This window comes from Epinephelus lanceolatus, chromosome 12, assembly GCF_041903045.1.
Source record: "Epinephelus lanceolatus isolate andai-2023 chromosome 12, ASM4190304v1, whole genome shotgun sequence".
NCBI classification, from domain to species: domain Eukaryota; kingdom Metazoa; phylum Chordata; class Actinopteri; order Perciformes; family Serranidae; genus Epinephelus; species Epinephelus lanceolatus.
Window position 1 is genome coordinate 7,984,268 of NC_135745.1, and position 1,975 is coordinate 7,986,242.

Consider the following 1,975-nt stretch of genomic DNA (forward strand, 5'->3'; position numbering starts at 1 on the left):
TAAATCGGAAGTCATTTCACAGCAATTCAGCAGTTAACCATAGCAGTTAACCTTAACCTTAGAATATTATATTATATATATATAAAAAAAATATATGAACATTGTTTACTTGTTAAATGTTTCTATTTTTCTGTATATTAGACACATTAACACATCACGTCACTTCACATTAACTATGGACGAGCTCTGCAATTTTTTCCCGTCCCACCTCATGCTGTTAGCTGCAGCTGCCGTAATAGATTTTTTTTTTCATGTTCGAAGACTTCATTCGCTGTCATTAAAATCTCTGATTCAGTTGGGATGAAATAAGTGGCTCTGTTTTTAACTCCACTTTCTGCCACTGCAATTCATGCCTCATCCATGTGCTGCATGGAAGTGTGCGAATCGTGTTACTGTCCAAACCAAATCCCAGGGAATAACCTTTCACAGGTAAGACTTAACAATTAACTTTGATAGTATTTGGCCCATATACTGCATGATTTGGCCATTATAACATCGTTTTGAGAGCATAATTTGCCGATGTTGTGGAAAACACTGTATTCCTGCGCACAATTCATTCATTCATTTCATTCATTTATTTTAATTTATTCTGCTCATGGTAGTATATATTTTCATCAAAACATATACACCTAATAATTTAACAACTCAGTTTACACATCCATAGTCGGAAAGGAACAGAAGGAAGAACAATCTTACATTACCAGAACATAAACAATGAATTAGCGTGGTCAAACCCACCTTCAAACAATGAAGTCATCATTCTTATTTTCGGCAGTAGCTCAGTCCATAGGGACTTGGGTTGGGAACCAGAGGGTCGCCTGTTCAAGTCCCCGTCCAAAATATGGAGCGTGGACTGGTGGCTGGAGAGGGGCCAGTTCACCTCCTGGGCACTGCCGAGGTGCCCTTGAGCAAGGCACCGAACCCCCCAGCCGCTCGGGGCGCCTCACCAAGGGCAGCCCCCTCACTCTGACATCTCTCTACTTTGTGCATGTATAGGTCCTGTTTGTGCATGTGTGTTTTTCGGACCTGTGTGTAATTGACAAGCAAGAGTGAAAACATTGAATTTCTCCTCAAGGGGATTAATAAAGTAAATAAACTTAAACTTATTCAATTGCTCCAAACATTTTAGTAAGATTGCTGTTATTTGCTTGACTAACTTTTGTCATACTATGTAGGTTTCCCAAAGATACTGCTTGGTGGAAACAGTGGGAAGTAGCTCTCCGGAGGAAAGGGTTTTCTGCTAGCTCATCATCCATGCTCTGCAGTGAGCATTTCAAGCCGGAGGACTTTGACAGAACAGGTCAGACAGTCAGGATCAGAGATGGAGCTGTCCCTTCTGTCTTTAGTTTCCCAGCTCACCTCCAGAGGGTATGTATATCACCATAGGCTGTAAGGTTTAAATAAATGAATGCCATACCATGCTGATTTTTTTTCTTTTCTGAGTGTGAAGGAATCAATTATGTATTTTGTAATAATACACTGTGATAAAATTAAAATATTGTATCCTTCACTTTAGCCTGTTGCTACCAGGACAACTGAGACCTCAAAGAAGGCTCAAGAGACTCTGGCAGTGGACTGTTCCCAGCTTGTCCAAGACACTGATGAACCCCTGCCTGTACCCAGTGTTGTGAGTACCACATAGACATGCCTCAAATAGTTGTGAGCATCATGATCCTTGTTATGTTCAAATCTCTTGTCATCTCCCACTCTGTCACTATTTTCAGACATACTCACGTACACATATGCACATACATGAAACATGTCAGTGATGAATGTGTATCCCTGACACACACACACACACACACACACACACACATGCACACACACAGTGCTGGCAGAACAAATGTGGAGTTATGAGATTAAGAATGTGGGACAGTTGACATCACTTTGTACTATCAAAGATGTGACTGACTGTGACTGGGTGATTGAGTAAGTGTAATATAAACACGAGTTATAATATTTTCACCCTTTGTTT

General features: G+C 40.5%; 1 protein-coding gene across 1 annotated transcript; it reads left to right on the forward strand.

Moving 5' to 3' along the window:
- Positions 1–349: 349 nt before the first annotated feature.
- LOC117272172 (THAP domain-containing protein 2-like) lies at positions 350–1,386 on the forward strand. The gene is made up of 2 exons (XM_078172848.1): positions 350–429; positions 1,176–1,386. The coding sequence occupies exons 1-2, from the start codon at positions 350–352 to the stop codon at positions 1,384–1,386; spliced, it is 291 nt and encodes a 96-aa protein (XP_078028974.1).
- Positions 1,387–1,975: the final 589 nt, after the last annotated feature.